The following is a 24138-nucleotide window of genomic DNA, read 5'->3' on the forward strand; positions in this document are numbered from 1 at the left end:
TAGATATGAAATAGCACAATTAGGATCTATTCAGTTGAAATATAGTTATCAACACACAGAAACATACTTGAAGCAACAAAGATACAAAATAGATGATTAGGCTTGGAAGCATTTTTATCAGCAAACATCAGTCAAAGTAGATTTCACCGTACACACACTCACACATCGATGAAAAAATATATCTATCAAATGTAAGTGAAATTTACATATAGGCAAAGTAAGAAAAATGCTGGCTGAGAACTATTAGACTTTGATTTAAGGATATTGAGTTTCTATAATTTGGTATGTGATGTTGACAATTTCGTTATTGGTTACAAAGCTTTATCATTTTGAATCCCAATGTCTACAATTATTAATTAATTATCTGAGCCCCACATAATTTTAAACAATTCTGAAAATTTAAATTGCTAGAAATCTAAAAAAATGCTTAAAAATAAATATTATCATCCATTTAAATTATAAAAAAATTGAATTTTTACCAAACCTAGTTATACAGGAGGACAGAGGAAAGCATTGAAGAGCGAGTGATGCACCATGTGGAAGGCTGTTGATGAATCAGGAAGAGTAAGCCTAAAGAAACACCCCTTGGATGAAGACAGAAAAGTGTTCATCAGAGTCTGTTGGTAAAGGATAGTTTCAGGGGGAGTGAAGGGAGGAGAAGTCACTGTGGAGGCAACCAATGGGGTGGGAAGGAAGGCAAGGGAACAAGAATGAAGAGTGCATGAGACATCAAAGGTGTTAAAAGTTTCTCTTAATCTTTCAACAGTGCACTACAAAAATATAATAGATAGGGGTTGTATGGAGATAGATAGATAGATAGATAGATAGATAGATAGATAGATAGATAGATAGATAGATAGAACAGTAACCAGGATCAATAATAAAGTAGGTTTCACATCTCTGGAAATATAAACCTACTAGTTATTTCATCTGTTTCAGTAGGTAAATCACCAACAATGGTGTGTAAAGTTTGCCTTTTGGAGCAACACAGAAATAGGTGAAAGAATGTCAACATCTGGAGAGAGAGAAAACTGCTAAACTCATCTCATGAAAATCTTTATCTTCCTCTGCTAGCAGTGAGGGTTTCCTACCAACAGCAAAGCAGGGCTGGTTTAGTCTTCTTATCTGGATTTACTCATCAGCACTGGGACAACTTCAACAGAGCCATCCCATGATAGCAATTACAGGCAAATTGGTTGTTTACACATTACCTTAATCACACCATAGAGCCTGCTAGTATAGCTTTAGTATTGGGGGTAAGTGAGTTGATGTGATCTGGCAATGTTTCATTCCCCAATGCTGTCCTTCTCTGAGGTTTCTGGTAACATATTTATGACATCATGCGATGTTTATGTGGCCTTCTCCCCAGGGGCTTGTCTCCTGGGGACCCATTATTTCTTAGCGCAACTCTACACATATAGTTGGTTTGATAACCATTACCTCATTTATTGGTGGGGTGTTCTGAATGGCGATGGGCCTGAGCCAACCCTGCAGGATACAGTTCTTCCACATTTGAGAGAGTTTGGAACCCAAAACCTGATGATGATGATGAAGAAGCTGTTGAAACATCACCCATCAGGGAAGGTCTAGATAAGAGGTTCCCCAACTGGAGAAATGTTCGCGGGTGCAGGATTGTCTGGGGCCCAGGACGGCCCCCACAGGGGATGGGAAGGGAACACCACCCAGCTCCGCTCCTGGCCCTGGCCTTGGCTGCTGGCCCTAGTTGCCAGTCCCATGCCTGGTGACCTGCCTTCTGGCCCAACACCTGGGGTCCCTGCTGCCAGCCCTGTGCCAGGGGCCCCAACTCCTGGGCTGGCCCTGTCCTGGTGGAGACTCTGCTCCCAGCCCTGCCCCCAGCTGTGGCCCCAGTCTCAGCCTCCTTACCCCTGTCTGCATCCCCCCTCCTGGAATTGAGGCCCCACTCCCAGTCCCAGCTCTGGAGTGGGTGAGGGATAGGGGCAAGGGGTGTGTGTGAAGTAAAAGGTTCGGGGACCACTGGTCTAGATGATACTTAGTTGTGCCATGAGTGCAGGGGACTGGACTAGATGACCTCTCAAGGTCCCTTCCAGTCCTTTGATTCTATAATTCTATGACTTATATTACATCAGTGGCTCGAGTTCTCAGCGGAGATCAGGTTCCAGTGCGACAGGCACTCGACAAACACGCAGTGCGGATCAGTCCTTGCCTGGAAGAGTTCATAGACAAGAGAGAAATTTCAGGAGGGAAAGCAGAGGCCTGAAGGAGAAATGAAGTGACTTGTCCAAGTTCATAAAGTAGGTCAGTGCCAGAGCTGGCAATGGTTTCCAAATGTCCTGAATCCTATTCAAGCACACCTACGGCAATGAAGGCTAGGGTTGTAAAATTAGCCTAAGACACCCTACTGGAGCACCTAACTCCCTTGGGTTCCCTTGAAACATGCAAATGAAGAATTGAGGAGTGGCTAGGTAGATGGATAGGAAGTGGAGGTTATTGGATAATTATGTGGATGGATGGAAGGATACAGTAGCCAGGGGGACTGATACATAGAGCAGGTGGATAGATATAGTAGGTGGATGGATGTATTATTTAAATGGATGGACACCCCCCCCCCCAAGACGAGCCCCACTCACATGAGCAGCTATACTAATGCCCAGAGAGTCACTTGAATAATCACAGATGACTAGAGCTTCCTCGCTCACATTATCAGTCCAAGCCCCAGGCCCTGTTCACATGAGCACTGCAGTATCACTTCCTCGTGACTGTATTCATAGAGTCACAGAGTATCAGGCCAGATGGGACCATTTGGCCAGCTAGTCTGAGTTCCTGCAGTACACAGAGCATTACATTTCACCCAGTTACTCCTTTATTGAGCCTAATAAATTGTGTTGGACTGAGATAAGGTGAGAGGAATAAATGAGGGTCTCGGCACAGGCGCTGACTTTCAACTTTCCCTGGGGATGCACCACTCGGCCCCGCCCCCACTCCACCCCTTCCCCCAAAACTCGACCCTCACACCACCTCTTCCCACCCCCGCGCTACTCCCTCCCCCAAGGCTTGTCCCCTGCCCTGCCTCATCCCACCTCTGCTCCTCTCTCTCTTCCCAGCACCTCCCGCCCGCCACCTAACAGCTGATCGACAGTGGGTGGGAGGCACTGGCGGGGAGGGGAAGGAGCTGATCGGCTGGGGCTGGTGTGTGCTGAGCACCCACTATTTTTTTCCCACGGGTGTTCTGGGTCTGGGTATGTGGGTATGACCCATCTCTACTAAAATCACTTGAACTGGCTAATGACCCCTTAGCAGAGTCCACAGAGAGGCCAGGAGTGAATAGGACCTGGCATATAAATTCCCCTGCCCCCTTTGAAAGTGGCTTATCCAGTTCAAGGCTGAGCCTGCCCAAAGGGGACAAGTAGTGCCAGCTGGGATGGACTGTTTGCTGCGTGCTGTGATTAGTGGTGCAGGAACCAGCAAAACCAAATTCTATTTCTTGACTAAATGCATGGGTTTTTTTTTTTGAAAACCTGTCTGCTTTCGGTCATGGTACCATTCTCCCCTACAGTCTGGACTCCCTATCCAGATTACATTCCCCATGATGCACTGCAGCCATAGGACTCCCATGATGCACCACAGTTGCTCAGGAAGAAGGAATCCCATGGTACAGATGTTGTCCAGTAAGGGAGCCTGTCCCATAGGTAGGCTTGGCTGAATTTGCTTTTAATGTTTTAATAATTTTGATGGATAATATCAATGCTTATTTTTAAGTGTTTTCCTATTTTTATTGATTTAAATTTTCACAGTTGCCCAAAACTATGGGGGCTTCAAATAATGGGCGGCTCTGACAAAGCGGTTTAATGACAGTAGCCACTGAGATGTAGAAAGTTAAAATCTTTATAACTATTAAAACACAAATTGTAAACATCAAATGTCAAAACACACACACACATAAATACCCATAAATCAAATTCTAACAAGTTCTCAACAAGCATTTTTTTTCCTTTGCCTTTCTATAAATTTTGATGATTATCAATTGAAATATTTTTCTTTGTGTGTGTAGTGTGAAATTGACATTTACTGACAGTTACTGATAAAAATCTAGTCTTTTCAAGCCTAACCATGGGGGAAAATGTGGCCATGAGATACCACAGTGGCATTTCCAAATAGACATTTACATTTTCATCTGAAAGTCTGAGTTTTAGCTGAAAATTGGGAGGGGGGAGCTTGTTTTTTTGTCTGGCAGCCATTCCAAGGCTCAATCTGTGACTGCACGGTTTATCCAACACCTGCAGCCATTCCAAGGCCTATCAAGGCCTGTAGCTATTCCAAGACCTCACCAGGACATATAGCTATTCCAGGGGCTAATTAAGGCCTGCAGCCATTTCAAACCCTAACCATAGCCTACAGCCATCCCAAGGTATAACTAAGGTCTATAGCCAATCTAAGGCCTAATCAATGTGTGCAGCTGTTCTGAGGCCTAAACAGGGCTGGCATAAAATTCAAGGCCCATCCAAGGTCTATAGACATTTCAAAGCCTAATCAGTGTCAAAAACCTAATCAGTGTCAAAATCCAAGACCTAAACAGAGCCTGCAGCTATTCTGATACCTAACCAGGCCTGCATCCATTTTAAGGCCTAATAAAGACATATAGCCATTATACAGGCTAATCAGGGTCTGCAGCTAGGGTTACCACATTTCAAATGAACCTCCACCACAAAGCAAGCCTGCCACAACCACAACCACAACCCCCAACAACAAGGCAACTCAGGAACCCCTCCCCTTCAACAGCCACTTATAGTACCAAGAGAGCTAACACATAGATAAGATTCACATCATCCCATGACACCTTACTCTTGCATGGTCAAACCCCCTCTCTCTCTCTCACACACACACACACACACACACACACACGGTGCAGCTTGTGTGTTGGTGGGCAGACAGCTGCTGTATTTTCAATAGTTTTGATCTGTTATCACTTAAATTGCAGAAGTTGGAACACTGCAGAATCTTTAGCTGGACACAGACATTTTAACGTTAGCTATCCAAGTGAAGTGTGATAATAATGCAACTTTTTAGATCCACATTAAAAAAATCCAGCAGATTAAATTATTTTTCTGGCAACTGACAAATCCATAAAAAAACAGGCAGGCTGATCAAATAATTTCCAGGTGGTAATCTTATTTGCAGCCTTTCCAGTCCCTAGCAAAGGTCTGAAACTATTCCAAGGCCAGCCAAAATCTGGTGCCTTTCCAAGAAATAGCCAAGCTTTACAACCACTGCAAGACCTAACCAATGAGAATGGTGAATTCCAATGACCAGATACACACATTGTTTTAAGAAAAGGAGTACTAGTGGCACCTTAGAGACTAACCAATTTATTTGAGCATAAGCTTTCGTGAGCTACAGCTCACTTCATTGGATGCATTCAGTGGAAAATACAGTGGCGAGATTTATGTACATAGAGAACATGAAACAATGGGTGTTACCATACACACTGTAACGAGAGTGATCACTTAAGGTGAGCTATTACCAGCAGGAGAGTGTGTGGGGGGGACCTTTTGTAGTGATAATCAAGGTGGGCCATTTCCAGAGTTGACAAGAATGTCTGAGGAACAGTGGGAGGTGGAGGGGGGGGGAGGGAATAAACATGGGGAAATAGTTTTATTTTGTGTAATGACCCATCCACTCCCAGTCTCATTTCAAGCCTAAGTTAATTGTATCCAGTTTGCAAATTAATTCCAATTCAGCCATCTCTCGTTGGAGTCTGTTATTGAAGTTTTTTTGTTGAAGAATTGCAACTTTTAGGTCTCAGTGTAGCAGCTGTGTTAGTCTGTATTCGCAAAAAGAATACACGCTCTCAAAGAAACTGCGGAACCACCTGATCAACATCCTCTACAGCAAACAGGGAAAGATTAAGAATGAGCTCTCCAAACTGGATACTCTCATAAAAACCAACCTTCCAAACAAATTTCCTCCTGGCTGGACTTTCCAAAAACTAGACAAGCCATTTACAACACACACTTTGCTTCTCTACAAAAGAAAAAGGACACTAAACTATCTAAAGTACTACATGCCACAAGGGGCCACAACAGTGGTTCCCTTAACCCAGCAATATTGTTAATCTGTCCAATGATACTCTTAGCCCAGCAGAAGAATCTATCCTATCTCAAGGCCTCTCCTTCTGTGCCTCCACCCCCATGAACATGATACAGTTCTGTGGTGACCTAGAATCCAATTTTCGACGTCTCCGACTCAAGGAATATTTCCAACACACCTCTGAACAACATACTAACCCCCAGAGACCTTCCTACCAACACTACAAAAAGAAGGATTCTAGGTGGACTCCTCCTGAAGGTTGAAACAACAGACTGGACTTCTACATAGAGTGCTTCCGCCTACGTGCACGGGCTGAAATTGTGGAAAAGCAGCATCACTTGCCCCATAACCTCAGCCATGCAGAACACAATGCTATCCACAGCCTCAGAAACAACTCTGACCTCATAATCAAAAATGCTGACAAAGGAGGTGCTGTTGTCATCATGAATAGGTAGGAATATGAACAAGAGGCTGCTAGGCAGCTCTCCAACACCACTTTCTATAAGCCATTACCCTCTGATACCCTCTTAGGGTTACCAAAAGAAACTATACCATTTGCTCAAGAAACTCCCTGAAAAAGCACAAGAACAAATCCACATAGACACAACCCTGGAACCCCGACCTGGGGTATTCTATCTGCTCCCAAGAGCCATAAACCTGGAAATCCTGGACTCCCTATTATGTCAGGCATTGGCACCCTGACAGCAGGATTGTCTGGCTTTGTAGACCCCCTCCTCAGGCCCTACGCTACCAGCACTCCCAGCTATCTTCGAGACACCACTGACTTCCTGACGAAACTACAATCCATCTGTGATCTTCCTGAAAACACCATCCTGGCCACTATGGATGTAGAAGCCCTCTACACCAACATTCCACACAAAGATGGACTACAAGCCGTCAGGAACAGTATCACCGATAATGTCACGGAAAACCTGGTAGCTGAACTTTGTGACTTTGTCCTCACCCATAACTATTTCACATTTGGGGACAATGTATACCTTCAGATCAGCGGCACTGCTATGGGTACCCTCATGGCCCCACAGTATGCCAACATTTTTATGGCTGACTTAGAACAATGCTTCCTCAGCTCTCATCCCCTAATGCCCTTATTCTACTTGCGCTACATTGATGACATCTTCATCATCTGGACCCATGGAAAAGAAGCCCTTGAGGAATTCCACCATGATTTCAACAATTTCCATCCCAACATCAACCTTAGCCTGGACCAGTCCACACAAAAGATCCGCTTCCTGGACACTGCGGTGCTAATAAGCAATGGTCACATAAACACCACCCTATACCAGAAACCAACTGACCGCTATTCCTACCTACATGCCTCCAGCTTTCACCCAGACCACACCACACGATCCATTGTCTACTGCCAAGCTCTACGATACAACCGCTTTTGCTTCAACCCCTCAGACAGAGACAAACACCTACAAGATCTCTATCAAGCATTCTTACAACTACATTACCCACCTGCTGAAGTGAAGAAAAAGATTGACAGAGTCAGAAGAGTACCCAGAAGTCACCTACTACAGGACAGGCCCAACAAAGAAAATAACCGAACGCCACTAGCCATCACCTTCAGCTCCCAACTAAAACCTCTCCAACGCATCATCAAGGAGCTACAGCCTATCCTGAAGGACGACTCATCACTCTCACAGATCTTGGGAGACATGCCAGTCCTTGCTTACAGACAGCCCCCCAACCTGAAGCAAATACTCACAAGCAACCACACACCACACAACAGAACCACTAACCCAGGAACCTATCCTTGCAACAAAGCCCGTTGCCAACTGTGCCCACATATCTATTCAGGAGACACCATCATAGGGCCTAATCACATCAGCCACACTATCAGAGGCTCGTTCACCTGCACATCTACCAATGTGATATATGCCATCATGTGCCAGCAATGCCCCTCTGCCATGTACATTGGTCAAACTGGACAGTCTCTACGTAAAAGAATAAATGGACACAAATCAGACGTCAAGAATAATAACATTCAAAAACCAGTTGGAGAACACTTCAATCTCTCTTGTCACTCGATTACAGACCTAAAAGTTGCAATTCTTCAACAAAAAAACTTCTATAACAGACTCCAACGAGAGACTGCTGAATTGGAATTAATTTGCAAACTGGATACAATTAACTTAGGCTTGAATAGAGACTGGGAGTGGATGGGTCATTACACAAAGTAAAACTATTTCCCCATGTTTATTCCCCCCCTCCACCTCCCACTGTTCCTCAGACATTCTTGTCAACTGCTGGAAATGGCCCACCTTGATTATCACTACAAAAGGTCCCACCCACCCACTCTCCTGTTGGTAATAGCTCACCTTAAGTGATCACTCTTGTTACAGTGTGTATGGTAACACCCACTGTTTCATGTTCTCTATGTATATAAATCTCCCCACTTTATTTTCCACTGCATGCAGCCGATGAAGTGAGCTGTAGCTCACGAAAGCTTATGCTCAAATAAATTTGTTAGTCTCTAAGGTGCCACAAGTACTCCTTTTCTTCTTGCGAATACAGACTAACATGGCTGCTACTCTGAAACACATTGTTTTAGTTTCATAGAGTTTAAGGACAGAAGGAATCATCCAATCAGATCATCTGACCAGCTCAGTATCACAGGCCATATATTTCACCCAAATTGTCCTAGGCTGAAAAGATAAATAATACTCAGGATATTGTCAGTGGATAGGAAATGTGTATTTGTTGTACCCATGTCTGGGATCATAATTCAGAATGCTTTGGATGCCAGCCCTGAATTCAATTTTCAAGGCCTTGCTCTCTGTTTGTCTTTTTCACACTTTGTTTTGATGAACTGCAGACACTCATGGGACAGATAAATTAGCAATATATTGCCTTGGAGCCTCTGCTTCTGAGCTGTGCAGGGCTATAGAGAGCAAGTCCTCTCAAGCCCTTGGAGAACAGACCAGGATAAATACTTCTACAGCACCAACACCAGCTGATGAAGCGTGAAGTCCCAAGCCCACTGCATACAGCTCATCTGCAGAGAGGGATAGGTGAGAATATTTCTGTCACTTGAGTCTCAGTGTCTGGGGTGAAAGGGTCTTAGAAAGCTGTGCCTTTGGTATCTACATACAATAGTGGTAGGGGTATCGGAAATCAATAGAGATATTCATTGCAATGACACCTTTCCTTTATTGACCTGAAACATCTTGAAGTAGGAGGAGCAAAGACACACACATCCGCAAAGTAAGTGTCCTGCACTCATTTAATCTGGGATGTATTGATTTAGTGGTATAGTTATTTAATTTTAGTGAGGAAAATTAACGGGAGAAATCCCAGTGAAAGTGTAAACTATTTCCTGGGTTTAGTGCTAAAGAAACAACAAAACCCACCTTCTTAAACTGAATGTGATATGACAGATAGGAAAATTCATTTTTCCTAATTTTGATCCCATTCAAATAAGGGGGACAGTCTGTTCCAGTCAACAGAGCATGGGTGTCAAGGAGACCAGATCCCTTGGATTTTGTTTTTGTGAACCTATCAACAAATCATTCAGTCCCTTCAATCCAGTGTTTCTCATGGAGTTATTGATACCTACTAGATCTTTCTTCTCGCTGGAACAGATTCAACTTGACCATGGTTAAGCTGCTGGTGCCCTGAGATCACTGCCTGTCATACTGTCCAAAATGGTCTCGCTGTTTGTTTGTACTACCCTGTCTGTATCTGGCTGTTGTCTCTTGTCTTATACTTAGATTGCAAGCTCTTTCGGACAAATGCTGTCTTTCCATTCTGTGTTTGCACAACGGGGTCCTGGGCCATGACTAGGGGTCCTAGGCACTGCTAGAATAATAATAAAAAACAAAAAAAGTTCTGACATATTTACTCACAAAAAATACTGGTTTATTTTGTGAATAACCCTATTGAAACTACTTGCAGAATACGTTACTACTCAATATGATGAAGGGTTTTAGAATATAGTCCCAATATGATTCTGAAGTCTGCCATTGGGAAAAATAATGTACATGCTAACTGTGGGTAAATTCAACTGAGAAACAAGGTAGATGAGATAATATTTTATTGGAGTAACTTCTGCTGGTGGAAGAAACAGAGACGAACTTTCCACCAACTGAGGTTAGTCCAGTAAAAGATGATCATCTCCCCCACCTTGTCTCCTTCATAACCTGGGAGCAAGACAACTATCTCAACTGAAACATTACTGGGTTTGCATTCAGTTTATTGAGATTTCATAAATACAATGTGGGAAACAGCAAACAATAAATGAAAAAGATAAAGCCATGTGGGTTTAGAGTGATGAGAACTCACAGACGCTTTGCAAGAATGGAGAATGATAAATCTGAAATGGAATAAATAAACACAGTCTCGGTTCTGTATGTGGAGCAAGTACATTTGTCTTCCAAATTTAAGCTTTTCCTTCTCATCATTAATCCAGACTACAGGTCTCCATTTTACAAACAACTTGATTTTACTGTTCAATTGTATCTCCTTTGAATTCATCATGAAACTATTGAAACTAGAACATATTTGAAATGTTGTGAACATTCTTTTATTATTTTTTTAAACTCATGGACTCATTTGTTACTTTCTACAAAGATTAAAGAAGTTAGGGATAACAAACAGGTTGCCCTCAAAGTTTGTGTCTTTGCTGCAGTGGTAGAAAATAAGATAAAAATCATAGCAAAGGTTTTCATCCCCACCAGTGTCATGTCCCTTTCTCTCTGCTGTGTCCATGTGATTACGTAAGATACTAATTAGGGCCAGATTTCAAAAGGCATTTGGGCACCAAGTGGGATTTCCTAAAGCATCTGAACCCTAACTCACAATTGAAGTCAATGAGTTTTGGTGCTGAGATGTTTTTGAAAATCCCACTAGGAACCTTAATGCCTTTCGAAGTCCGGCCCTACCCCTAGAATGTGCCATGACAATCACATGTCCACAGGAGATTTAAAGTATGAGACATTGAGCCACACTAAATAATAACTGCTCAAAAAAATCACCCATTTCTCATACACCAAGTAGTGTCTCAGCTGTAGCTCATCACAGTTCATCTGCCCCTGTTCCAGCTCTAGTGATCGGACACAGTAAGGGGAGTGGAAAGCAGGGCATCTCCAAGCTGTGATTCTGCTCTGCCTTCCACTGCCTTTGCCCCATAATTAACTCCCACCTCCTCCTTTCCCTGGCAGATTTTCACATCTCCCCTCACAAGCTCAACTCTGCATGTGTTCCATGAACACACATTGCTAAGGCTTAGCTTGAAGAGAAGGACTGGCTTTGCAACATTAGATGAATGTGCACAGAACTGTGTTTGGCTGTAACTCTGTGAAATGGAGGGCATAGGGGTGTGTCGTGGCACAACACAGTGTCCCATTCACAGGGAATAATTTGCGGTGGGGGGGAGGGGGCTTGCAGGGAGGTACAGGTTAGACTTTCCCCTTAATTCATTATTAGGTCTAATTATCTGCAATAATTAATGTAACTCTCAGAAAGCATAAACAAATTTTTACATCAGTATTATTCTGAATGTGAAGCATTAAGACCACCAAAAATGACTACTTAAATTTACACAGATGTTCTAGCAATTCTTAAATTAAATTATCACCAATATTGAACAATTAAATTTAATGGAACTGTTTAGTTGCCACTTACTCCAAACAACAAAATAAATCAATGCAGTCTTCCAAAATCAAATATTTTATTTATTATTCTATCTACAGCAATGCCCAGGTACCCAAAGTATCTCTGTGTTTCCATATAGAATGTAGGCACTATGTGATGTACATATTGAATTATATTGTATATTTACTAGCAGTTGTTTCTACTGAAGTTTTGCATATGCCAAGTGATGCTCTACGTCTATTAAAGAGGTTCATAAAGCTGAATATCAGGAACGTTTTCTGATATTACAGGTACATTTTTCTGTCATTATCCCACTTCAGCAGCATTAGTTGTGTCTCCTTTCTTTAAGTTAAATACTTCAGCTATACATTTGGTGTTCACGTTGGGCACATGTGTTACTATTTAACCAAACACCATAATTTCCTCTTAAAATCTCTCTTTAAAAATCAACAAGTCCAGCCTTTGAAATACATGTTCATTGCTCTTCTTTGAACTCAGTCCAGGGGCAGAAGATGAAGAGAACAGAGCTGTACAGGGGTCACAGAGGGCAGGGTGTGAAGGAGCTAGGGAAGCACAGGTGCAGTGAAGCTCGAAATTGAGACAACAGGATTGTGTTCATGTTACCTAGTGCAGAAATTTAAGACAACTCATCTCTAGGTGTAGAAATATGATGGTCACTTTGGCCTTGTAAAGTTCCATTGTCTTTTCTGAGGCATATAAAAGTAAAAGAACATAAGAATGACCATACTGGGTCAGACCAAAAGTCCATCTAGCCCAGTATCTTGTCTTCCAACAGTGGCCAATGCCAGGTGCTTCAGAGGGATTGAACAGAACAGGTAATCATCAAGTGATCCATCTCCTGTTGCCCATTCCCAGCTTCTGGCAAACAGAGGCTAGGGACACCATCCCTGCTCATCCTGGCTAATAGACATTCATGGACCTATCCTCCATGAACTTATCTCATAATTTTTGAACATTACTATATTCTTGGTCTTCACAACATTCTCTGGCAAAGATTTCCCCAGATTGACAGTGCATTGTGAGAAGAAATACAGCCTTTTGTTTGTTTTAAATCTGCTGCCTATTAATTTCATTTGGTGATCCCTAGTTCTTGAGTTATGGGAAGGAGTAAATAACACTTCCTTATTCACTCTCTCCAGACCAGTTTCCCTCTTCTTTGTAACCATTTACCTCACCATTCCCCTTGTTCTTCCCTCCACAGAATGTATCTGAGACAGGAAACATCCAACCAAACCATCCTTACCGAGTTCCTTCTCCTGGGTTTCTCCAACGTCCGAGAGTTGCAGATTTTACACTTTGTGGTGTTTCTATTGATTTATCTGACAGCTCTGATCGGGAATCTTTTCATCCTCACAGCTGTAGCTGTGGACCGCCACCTGCACACCCCCATGTACTTCTTCTTGGGCAACTTATCCTTCCTAGACCTCTGCTACATTTCCATCACTGTCCCCAAGTCCATGGCCAATTCCCTAACCAATGACAGACAGATCTCTTTCTCTGGATGTGTTGCCCAAGTCTTCTTGGTCGTCGCCTTAGTTATTACTGAGATGACCCTGCTGGTGGTCATGGCATATGACCGGTACATTGCAATCTGCCATCCTCTTCGTTACAGGGTCATCATGAACAAAGGCACCTGTGCCCAGATGGCAGCTGGTTCTTGGATTGGCAGTGCGATCTATGCAGCCTTTCACACTGGTAACACCTTTAGATTGCCCTTTTGCCAGTCCAATGCAATCGGTCAGTTCTTCTGTGATATCCCACAGCTACTGAAAATCTCGTGCTCTGATACTCGCTCTAATGAAATTTTGCTTCTTGCCTGTGTTATATTCTTGTGTTTCGTTTGCTTTGGTTTAGTTATCATGTCTTACACTTGCATCTTCTCCACTATACTGATGATCCCCTCAGTGCAGGGCAAGCATAAAACCTTCTCAACCTGTCTGCCCCACATGACTGTAGTTGGTTTGTTTCTTAGCACCGGAATGTTTACGTACATGAAACCAAACTCAGGGTCTTCTACATACTATGACCTGCTTGCCTCTGTTCTCTATACCGTGGTTCCTCCGGCCATGAACCCTCTCATCTACAGCCTGAGAAACAAGAAAATTAAGGAGGCTCTAAGTAAAATAGGAGACATGAAGAAAAGATTATTTTTAATAGCTCTTGGGAACTAAGGCCATCTTATTTTGAGGAGCCACAGGTTCAGAAGAAAGAGATATAATGAACAGTGTAAGAATAACCAACAGTGAGCTGGCATTTGCCTATAGACTTTGGGAGAGGCCAAATGGGAGAGTTACAAGTAGAGTTACATTCCCAGATAACAATTCAGAGAGAGAAAATCTATAATCTCTTGTATGACATCATAGGAAGACAGCGGATCTCTACAATGTGGAGCACAGCGAGTCTACAACAGAGGTTGTCTTTAGAGCAAATACTGTCAAATTCCTGGACTACCTGGGCTAGTTCTGACCTTTCCCCTGCTGTGAGGTCTCTAAATTGAAATTCAATTTCTTCCTGGAATTCAAGATATGGGTCTTTTCTGTCCAAACCTACCCTAGATCCTGCAACATCTATTAACTCTGATTGTCTCCATGGGGAGATTTCAGGACTCCTAGTGTTTCTTCAGGTGCCATCTTTCCTGGGAGGATAGTTTGTATTTTTCATATTTTGCAGTGCAGGGAGCATGGATCAGGATCGAACAGGAAGAAGAACTCTGTGCAAACTCAAAAGCTAGTCTTTCACCAGTAGAAGCTGGTCCAATTAAAGATATTGCCTCACCCACCTTCTCTCTCTAAGAAGGGATAAAGAGAGATATAGCTTGTATGGAGAAATCCAAGTGGCTCCAGTCTGTTACCGTGGGATAACTAAGCACTAAAGGCCAGATAGTTGCAGGTATTTAGGAACCATGTGGGACATTCAAGAGCATTTAGGTGCCTAATTCCCATAGATTTAAATGGAAGTTAGGTGCCTAGTGGGATTTTCAAAAACATCTAAGCATCTAAAGACTTAAAAATATGGCCCTAAGTCATTTCCATTTGAGAGCAGTTCAATGGTCCTGATGTCTCAGCCCTGATACGAACTCAGGAGGTATTCTCATAGAAATGAAAAGGATGGATAATCAGCCATACTGGCTGGCCTTTACCAGTCATTCTTCTAGAATCTCAAACACCACACAGTGCAGGACAGAATGCCCTGTAAGAGACTATATTCCTCTTTCAGCATTGGAAGTGATGTCTCCATAAAGGGGTTTGGGTGTCATGGGCAGGGCCATCTGGTGGAGCTGCCATGGTCTGTGTTACATCTGATGCATGGATACCGAGAGCATGTTCATTCTCCAGGGCTGTCAACCCAGCACCTTTCAAACAAAACAAAACAAACAAAAACAAATTAAAGAAAGAGGTAGAAAAAGCTTTAATTTAGTTGTTTGTCAGATAAATTGTCATACATCAACATTCCCACTTCACGATAGTTGTTGCCCTTATTTTACTACATCCTCAGAAGTGGCTGTGACCCTGGGAAGAAGAAACAGTCTAAAGTTTGTCAGAGAGTAAAGGGAGTGAATTATTTGTCCCACTCAGCTTTGCATGTCATTTGTTTTAGGGGAAAATGCTGCAGGAGTGTTTGCTGTCTTGCCTTGGGTTGTGATTGTCAGTGCTTGAGACAAAGTTTCTCTCTGGGAAATGGGCACTAGAGTTGGGATGAGATTCCTGGAAAAGGAGATTCCCGTGTGCTGCATGGCCCTCTTATGTCAGGACTTGAGCATATGTGTAAAATCAAACCACACTTATAATATATCACTAGTTTCTCCCCCAATTTGTAAAGCCCCAGGCACCTGCAACCACTTGGCAGTACTGGGGGGTCAGGGAGTGGGGGAAATGGTAGTATCAGAATGGGACACTGGTGTCAGAAGAAAGGGAAACAGTATTTTGAATTTCATTTCACAATAGAAGTGGCGAGGAGGAGAGAAGGGGAGAAAAAAGAATGGAATTTTCAAAGATTCCTACAGGGAGTTAGTTGGAGGGTCAGTTCCCAGTGAAGTTAGTAGGCGCTGGGGGCTCAGCTCTTATAGATCTCTTTGAAAAGCCCAGGCATGAGATGGCCATTCAAGTTCCTCTGTCAGCTTCATTAACCACAACTGTCACAGTCCATGTCAGGGCTCCTTCCCCACTCTGAACTCTAGGATACAGATGTGGATACCCACATGAAAGACCCCCTAAGCTTATTCTTACCAGCTTAGGTTAAAAAACTTCCCAAAGGTACAGACTTTGCCTTGGCCTTGAACCATATGCTGCCACCACCAAGCGTTTAAAACAAAGAACAGGGAAAGAGCCCACTTGGAGATGTCTTCCCCCCAAAATATCCCCCGAAGCCCTACACCCCCTTTCCTGGGGAAGGCTTGATAAGAATCCTTACCAACTGGTACAGGTGAACACAGACCCAAACCCTTGGATCTTAAGAACAATGAAAAATCAATCAGGTTCTTAAAAGAAGAATTTTAATGAAAGAAAAGGTAAAAGAATCACCTCTGTAAAATCAGGATGGAAAATACTTTACAGGGTAATCAGATTCAAAACACAGAGGATACCCCTCTGGGCAAAACTTTAAAGTTACAGAAAACAGGGATAAACCTCCCTCGTAACACAGGGAAAATTCACATAAAACAAAAGATAAACTAATCTGCCTTGCCTGGCTCACCTATACTGGTTGCAATATTGGAGACTTGGATTAGGATGGGCTGGAGAAGATGGATTTCTGTCTGGCCTCTCTCAGTCCCAACAGAGAACAAACACGTAAACAAAGAGCACAATCAAAAGAAACAAAACTTCTATCCTGAGTATGATAGAAACCCCTACAATGAGAGGTGAAGACATGTAGCAGTGCAAGTCAACTGAGCTGATCAAATATTTCCTGACACAAAGTTCATAAAATGTGATTTCATCTCAACTGAAACTTTCCAAGGGGAAATTCCAGTCTCACTGTTTGTTCACAGTGTTGTTGTAGTCACATTGGGCCAAGAATAGAGACACAGGGTAGGTGAGGTGATATCACTTATTGAAGCAACTTCTGTTAGTGGAAGGTACAAACTTTTAAGCTTCACAGAGCTCTTCTTCAGGGCTGGGGCAGGAAAGTAGAGTGTCTGAGGTAACTACAAGTTGGGACCAATTGTTAAGCATATGTGGTAATCAGTATTACCAACCCCAAATGTTCAAAAATTGTGAGTCAGGCTCCCCAAATATCCTATCAGCTTTAAAATAATGAGATTACATACAAATAATAGATTTGGTGTTTTTGTTTGCCGTCTCCTTTTTGAGCCTTTAGGATGCACTGGGGTCACAGTTTGAAGCTCTCCCCCACAGCCACATGTACTTTTTCCTTTAAGCATGACGTCTGAAATCATCCCAGACCCACTTGATTCCAGGAGCTGGGGCTTTAAGGAAAACACTAAGGCCTGGTCTACACTACGGGGTTAGGTTGAATATAGCCATGTTAGGTCAATTTAAAAATGATTGCGTCCACACAACCAACCCCGTTCTGTCAACCTAAAGGGCTCTTAAAATCGATTTCTGTACTCCTCCCCAATGAGAGGAGTAGCTCTAAAGTCGACCTTGCTGGGTCGTATTTGGGATAGTGCGGATACAAATTGACGGTATTGCCCTCCAGGAGCTATCCCAAAGTGCTCCATTGTGACTGCTCTGGACAGCACTTTGAACTCCAATGCACTAGCCAGGTACACAGGAAAAGCCCAGGGAACTTTTGAATTTCATTTCCTGTTTGGTCAGCATGGCAAACTCAGCAGCACTCAGCAGCATAGGTGACCATGCAGTCCCCCCAGAATCGTAGAGCGTAGAATGTTTCTGTGCTCCTGCTATCATCTCCGTCTCTGAGGTTATCGCAGATTAGAAGGTGAAAAAAACGCACTCACAATGACATGTTTTCCGAGCTCATGCAGTCCTCCCACACTGACAGGGCACAGCTTAATGCATGGAGGCATTCAGTGGCAGAGGCCAGGAAAGAATTAAGTAAGCATGAAGAGCGGAGGCAGGACGTGATGCTGAGGCTAATGGGGGAGCAAACAGACATGATGAAGCATCTGTTGGAGCTGCAGGAAAGCCAACAACAGCACAGATCCCCACTGCATCCACTGTATAACCGCCTATCCTCCCCCTCATGTTCCATAGCTTCCTCACCCAGATGCCCAAGAACGCAGGGTGGGAGGCTCCGGGCACCCAGCCACTCCATTCCAGAGGATGGCCTCAGCAACAGAAGGCTGTCATTCAAACAGTTTGATTTTTAGTGTGGCTACAATGAATAATGTGGAGTTGTCCTTCCCTTCTCCCCCACCCCACCCAGCCTACCTTGTCCTTACGATGGCTATCAGTCCTACTGCTCCATCTGCTGCGAAGGCAAGGACCTGCTGCTGTGTAGCCATGCAGTACCGCATCTGCCAGCAGCACCCAGGAGACGTACGGTGACGGTGAGCTGAGTGGGCTCCATGCTTGCCATGGTATGGCGTCTGCATGGGTAACCCAGGAAAAAAGGCATGAAATGACCGTCTGCCATTGCTTTCATGGAGGGAGGGGGGGCCTGATGACATGTTCCCAAAACCACCCACAACAAAGTTTTTGCCCCATCAGGCATTGGGAGCTTAACCCAGAATTCCAATGGGCAGCGGAGACTGTGGGAACTGTGGGATAGCTACCCACAGTGCACCGCTCTGTAAGTCGATGCTAGCCATGGTAGTGGGGACACATTCCGCTGACTTAATGCGCTTAGTGTGGACATACGTAATGGACTGTATCAAATCAAATTCTAAAAATTGACTCCTATAAAAATCAACCTAATTTCGTAGTGTAGACATACCCTAATTATCATGGATAATACATGTTGGAGGAGGCCACTTGAAATAAAAAGGAAAATTGGGGGTTAGATTGTTATGCATCAGGTGGGCAATTAAGGGTTGTGTTACAAATTGTTGTAATGAGCCATAAAACCAGTGTCCCTGTTGAATTCTGGACACAAGCTCTCCCACTACACGCCACTGACTGTCTGAAGAGGGACAGGGGGAAGAGAAAATAAAAGAGACAAGATGGGTGAGCTAATACCTTTTATTGTATACCTTGTCTCTCTAATGGCCTGTGACCAAACACACCTAAAACACTATAAATAAGGAAAAAGAATTGTCTGACTGGCCAGCCCCCAGTGGATGAAACCACAGACTGGATCACTACATTCATGATTTCACAATTGCCCTTTTTTGTTTGTTTGCTTCTCTGAAACAATCAAAAATATCTCCCCTCTCCCAATCTCTCTGCCACCAAGAGGATAGCTCTACATTCCCTGAAATGCAAAGACCAAAAGAGTGAGGATGTTGATATTGTTCTGAAGTGACATGTTGGACGGAAATTTAGTTTTTTTTTCAGAATGTTGATTTGAACCAATATGTTTAGTTTTGAACTGACATTTCAAATTTAAGGTGAAGTGTCAAAATATTTAATTTTAAGGTCAGAAAGGAGAATTATGGTTATATATTCTGACCTCTTGCATGAAACAGGACAGATATTTCACCCAGTGATGCCTGCATCTACCCAGTATTGTGGTTGAACTGCACAATTATTAATCTGCATCTGAAAATGGGATTTTATGTGCTGTGTTAGTTAAACAAAGGGGATCAAACAGCTCCAGCACCCTTACTCACAGAATACATACAGCCATAAGACCAGTGACTGTAAGCCATTAAGGGTGTTTGAGTCCAATCACCCAAAGAATGGAGCTTGCAACACCCCTGCCCCCCCGCCGCCCCCCGCCCATGAGTGATGCAAGTTTCAATGCTTGTGACAGGGTCAGGCCGGATGGCTACAGGAGAGTAATCCTATTGGGATCCGGGAAGTGCTAAAGGATCCCCCCCGAGCCTAAGAGGGGGATCCACAGGACCTGGACACCAAATAAATATGGGGGACAACTAATGAAATAACAGGGACAGGAGTGTGGTCAAAGGGTCAAATGAAGGGAACCGGACGGGGACACTGAGCAGAGAACACTGGACAGCACTCACTGCTCCTCAAAGACGTCAAAAGAATCAGTGGACGCCGCCCAGAGGAACTCTGCCTGGATATGTGAACAGACCGAGGATCAGAAATAGGCCCCACAGTCACAGGAGACTCCATAGGCCAACCTCCTCACTCTGGTTTTATAGATGGCCATTTTAGTGAGGGCCAGGAGGAATTGATCAGGAAATCCCGTGACTTTGTGAGGCCACGGATAGGGGGTGTATAAATAAGAAGGTGAGGTGAAAAGTGCAACCAAAAACATAATAAAATATTCATGAGGAGCCGGAATAGGGGCTGCAGCCTGGCACACTCCAAATATATGTGTGCCAGGGTTTCCCTCATGCCGCAAAAGGGGCAGCTGTCTGGGATAGGGGTGAACCTCACCAAGTATACGCCCATGCTCACGGCTCCATGAAGGAGCTGCCAACTGATATCCCCGGCAGGCCTCGGGACCAAGGTGGAATATAGGCTGGCCCACCGGGGCTCCTCACCCTCCAAAGATGGCAGGAGGTCCCGCCATTTTGTATCGGGGTGGGACACGAGGATGAGGGTGTGAAGGGTGTGGAGGATGAGAGTGTATAGATGTTTCCTTGGAGCGGTCTGGAAACAAACCAGCTACAGCTCGTGCAGCCGGCTCATTGTGAAGGGCTGAGGGGGTTGGTTGGGTCCATGGGGCAGGGGCCCAATTAAAATATCCGGTGGGTCTGGGATAGAGGGTGGGCGGGGCGCACCCTCGTGCAGGACCCGGTCAAGATAAACCCGAGCAGCAGGCGGCAAAGCAGCCTTCACCTCCTGAAGTATGCGCCGGGGAGTACGAGGTCTGGAGAGCCCCATGCATTGAGCGAGCATCAGGGGATCCAGCCAGTCTCCCCAGTCATAGTCCAGGAGGTCTCTGACTCTCGTGACTTCTGCCAGGACCAACCTCTGGCGCAACGAGCGGGACTCTGCCACCTGCACACAGAGCTGGGGGTTGTGTAGCAGGGGCTCTACGAGGAGATCTGCCCCCTCAGTGGCCGCCATGGACCTGGTCATTGAAAACAGTTTCCAGTTCCGGAGGAGGTCCTGGTAGAAGACCGGCAGCCCAGAGAGGTCTGGCGGAAGACCTCTCAGATGGAGATAAAGGAGCTGCCGGTAGTATCAGAGCCCTCGGAAGCGGCGCAAGAAGGCGTGCACCAGTATGCTCCACGCTGGACTACCTGCACCATAAAGGAGCCTCTGTAGGGCCTGGAGGCAGAAGACATGGACCTGAGTGTGCAGACATTTCAGGCCCTGCCCTCCCTCCTCCAGGTGTAGATGGAGAACCCCTGCAGGGACCCAGTGCAGAACTGATGTCCGGAGGTTGGCCAGGAAACCCGGGGCCGGGACCAGGGTGTTGAGCCAGTACCAGAGCATGGACAGGACTAGTTGATTAAGCACCAGCGCTCTCCCTTGAAGGGATAGGCACCGGTGTAGTCCTGTCCATTTCTGGAGCTGCTCTATCACCCTGCCCTCTAAATTTTCCCAGTTCTCCGGTGGAGAGGATGCATGGCAGAAAGGTAAACGCCGAGATAGAGCAGCGGGCCCGCGCTCCACCAGATTGCCTGAAGCGCGGGTGGGAGGGAGCTCGCCTGCCAGCCGTCCCTGACCACCAGGCCAGAGCTCTTGACCCAGGTGACCTGGGCGGAGGAGGCTGCCGAACAGATGGCCTGGCAAGCCTCCACCCGCACCAAGTCACCCGGGTCCTGGACCACGAGGAGCACGTCATCGGAGTATACCAACAGGCTCCAGCTCCCGCAGCACCAACCCTGTCAACCTCCTTCAGAGGAGACAGAGGAAGGGCTCAATTGCCAGAGCATACAGCTGGCCCGAGAGGGGGCACCCCTGCTGCACTCCTCACTCGAAGCTGACCGGTTCGGTCAGGGTCCAGTTGAGCCTAACCAGACACTCTGCAGAGGTGTACAGCACCCAGAGAAAACCCACAAACTGGGGTCCAAAGCCAAACACTTGCAGAGTGTTCAGGAGATACCAGTGATCCACCCTGTCGAATGCCTTCTCCTGGTCCAAGGACAGGAGGGCGAATGACAGACCAACCCTACACCCGAATTCCAAAAGGTCCCGGACCAGATATAGGTTGTCAAAGATGCTGCGGCCCGGGACAGTGTAGGTCTGGTCTAGGTGGACCATGTCCGCCAGCATGGACCCTAGCCGCAGCGAGATTGTTTTTGCAATGACTTTGTAGTCCGTGCTGAGGAGAGAGACGGGATGCCAATTTCATAAATCGCGGAGGTCCCCCTTCTTCGGAAATAAGGCGAGCACGGCTCGCCTGCATGAAAGAGGGAGGACCCCGCTCTGCAAAGACTTGGCCCAGACGGTGAGTAGGTCTGGGCTGAGGACGTCCCAGAACACATGGTAGAACTCCATGGTCAGCCCTTCCAAGCCTGGAGATTTATTGGTGGGCATGCGACGGAGGGCTTCTGAGAACTCGGCCAGAGTGAGAGGCTGCTCTAGCTGGTCTCGGTGTAGGGAGCTCCTCCCAGAGCACTCTGCAAGTGTTAGGATTGGTCGGATCCGGGGAGAAAAGGCTTGCGTAGAAGACTCTCTCCCTCCTGCACATCTCCACTGGATCATGAGGGGGGTGCCATCTTCAGCCAGAAGGCAGGTGATGTGTTTCTTGGCCCCCCTCCTTTTCTCCAGGGCGTAGAAGAAGCGGGAGCCACAATCCATCTCCCAAAGGAGGTGGATTTGGAATCGAACAAAGGCACCCTGGGCCCGATGGTCCTTGACGGCCCGGAGCTCCTCCTGCTTCTCACGGCACGCTCCACAGACAGGAGGATCCTTGGGGCTGGCAGCCAGATGCCTCTCCAGCTCTAAGACCTCCCATTCCAACGGCTCTATCGCCGCATCCCTCTGTCAGCTGGTGCCCTGGGTGTAGTCACGGCAGAAGAGCCGGGCATGCACCTTCCCCAGGTCCCACCACTGCCGCGCCAAGGGAAAGGCACGCCATTGCCCTCGCCAGGCCAGCCAGAACACCCAGAAGGACGTCACGAAGCCCACATCCTCCAACAAGCTGTTCTTAAAATGCCAATAGGCCGGCCCCGGCCTCTCCGCACAAAGGGAGGCCGTCACAGTGGCTAAATGATGGTCAGAAAAAGGGGCTGTCCAGATGCTGGAGGAGTGGGCTCGTGAAATATGGAAGCGTGATAAATAAATAGGGTCCAACTGGGAGTGGCGCGACTGATGGGCCTTCACCCAGACAAAGGTGAACGTGGAAATGTCATCTGGGTGGTGGTCGCGCCAGACATCCACCAGGGAGTGGTGTTCGATTATCACCCGGAGGATGTCCGCTGCGGCCGGGCTCTGCTCGGTCCCCAAGCGGTCACGCTTCTCAAGGGTGATGTTAAAGTCCCCTCCCAGGACCAGGCACTCATGAGGATCCAAGGTGCCGAGGAAGGCGGACGCCTGCTGATAGAATGGCAGCCGTTCTGGGCTCGATGTCGGGGCATAGACTTAACGAGGTTGACCACAAGCCCCTCCATACGGACCGGAGGTGCAGCAGGCGGCCCGGCACAGCCCCGGCGACCCCCAGCACCTCGGGCAGTAGGTCGGGGGAGAACAGGGTCGCCACTCCAGCCGTACGAACTCTGAGGTGGCTAAAGTAGACTCTGTCCCCCCAATCCAGCCGCCAGCTGTCTTCAGCAGTCGGATCCGTATGGGTCTCCTGCAGGAAAACCACAGAGTACCCTCCCTCCCGAAGGAAGGAGAGCACCTGGGACCTGCGGAGACCCATCCTGCAGCCCCGGGTGTTCAACTTTGCGATGGTAAGAGGTGCCATGAGGAGGGCTGGGGGGATCCTTGCCAGCAGGGACTCTTGCAGCTCCTAACGGGCTGCGCAACAGTCCGTGACCTACCCCATAGGTGAGTAAGGTCTTCTAAAAACTCCCGCTTCTCCTCTCACAGGGCATGGGGGGGTGGGGTTATGGTCTCCTGGTTATTCCCTGACGGGGCCCTTGGTACAGCCCCGTGGCCCACCGTAAGACGGGCAGACAGGGTACGGATCCCCGACGGGGCGCCTGATGGGCTGGCGGCACTAGGCCCGCCTCGAACCCTGGGGCAAAAGGAGGGGGCAGAGGGAGGATAGCAGCCCCTAGTGGGTCGGGACAGGAAAACACAAAGGCCACTCCCTGGGAGTCATCTACTGGAAAAGGGAAGGAGACAGCCCCAGGGACGGCAATAACATCACGGGAGGTGGACAGGACAGGGACAGAGTCAGGGTCAGGGGCAGAAGCAAGATTCTGGGCTTCAAAAGCCAAGGAGCTGGATGGTGGCACTTCCTGATCAGGCTCAAAGGTTGCGGGGGGGAGGGGGCTCTCAGTGATACCGGGCGCAGGCTCTATGGTGGATTTGGCAGCCA

At 46.3% G+C, this 24138-nt stretch overlaps 1 protein-coding gene across 1 annotated transcript; it reads left to right on the forward strand.

The window, feature by feature from the left end:
- Window positions 1-12905: 12905 nt before the first annotated feature.
- LOC102946276 (olfactory receptor 14A16) lies at window positions 12906-13874 on the forward strand. Its single transcript, XM_007070606.2, has one exon. The coding sequence runs from the start codon at window positions 12906-12908 to the stop codon at window positions 13872-13874; it is 969 nt and encodes a 322-aa protein (XP_007070668.2).
- Window positions 13875-24138: the final 10264 nt, after the last annotated feature.

Source organism: Chelonia mydas, chromosome 13 (genome assembly GCF_015237465.2).
Source record: "Chelonia mydas isolate rCheMyd1 chromosome 13, rCheMyd1.pri.v2, whole genome shotgun sequence".
In the NCBI taxonomy this organism is placed as follows: domain Eukaryota; kingdom Metazoa; phylum Chordata; order Testudines; family Cheloniidae; genus Chelonia; species Chelonia mydas.